The 309-nt window shown below is 76.1% G+C and overlaps 1 protein-coding gene across 1 annotated transcript in view; it reads left to right on the top strand.

Annotated features, from left to right (window-relative positions):
* Nucleotides 1-20: 20 nt before the first annotated feature.
* Nucleotides 21-309, top strand: part of WDR12 (WD repeat domain 12) — a 9,963-nt gene continuing 9,674 nt past the window's right edge. Inside the window, exons 1-2 of the mRNA XM_010564965.1 lie at nt 21-101; nt 189-283. Coding sequence (XP_010563267.1) covers nt 61-101; nt 189-283 — 136 coding nt within the window. The 5' untranslated portion in view covers nt 21-60. The remainder of the gene's footprint in view (nt 102-188; nt 284-309) is intronic.

Genomic DNA, 309 nt, shown 5'->3' with positions numbered 1-309 from the left:
GGGAGGCGGCGCCCCGCGGGCGGGCGCGGCTAATCGCGGCACGTGGTCAGCGGCGGCAGCATGGCGCAGCTCACGGCGCGGTTCCGCACCGACAACCGCAGGTGAGGGTGCGCCCGCCCGGGGCGGGCGGTGGGTTTGATCGAGGTGGGGGGCAACGCGGAGGCGGTAACGGCGCCGTGTGCTCGCAGGTACGCCGTGGAGGATGTGCCCTTCTCGGTGCCCGCGGCCTCCGAGACCACCGACCTCAGCCACCTCATCAACCAGCTGCTGGCGGCCGGCCACGGTAGGTGCCGCGGCGGGGGCGGGGGC

The sequence above is a fragment of the Haliaeetus leucocephalus genome, unplaced genomic scaffold (assembly GCF_000737465.1).
Source record: "Haliaeetus leucocephalus isolate CR32 unplaced genomic scaffold, Haliaeetus_leucocephalus-4.0 Scaffold1, whole genome shotgun sequence".
Classification (NCBI taxonomy): Eukaryota; Metazoa; Chordata; class Aves; order Accipitriformes; family Accipitridae; genus Haliaeetus; species Haliaeetus leucocephalus.
Note: the sequence above shows the minus strand (reverse complement) of the source record. Positions and strands in the feature narration are given on the sequence as shown.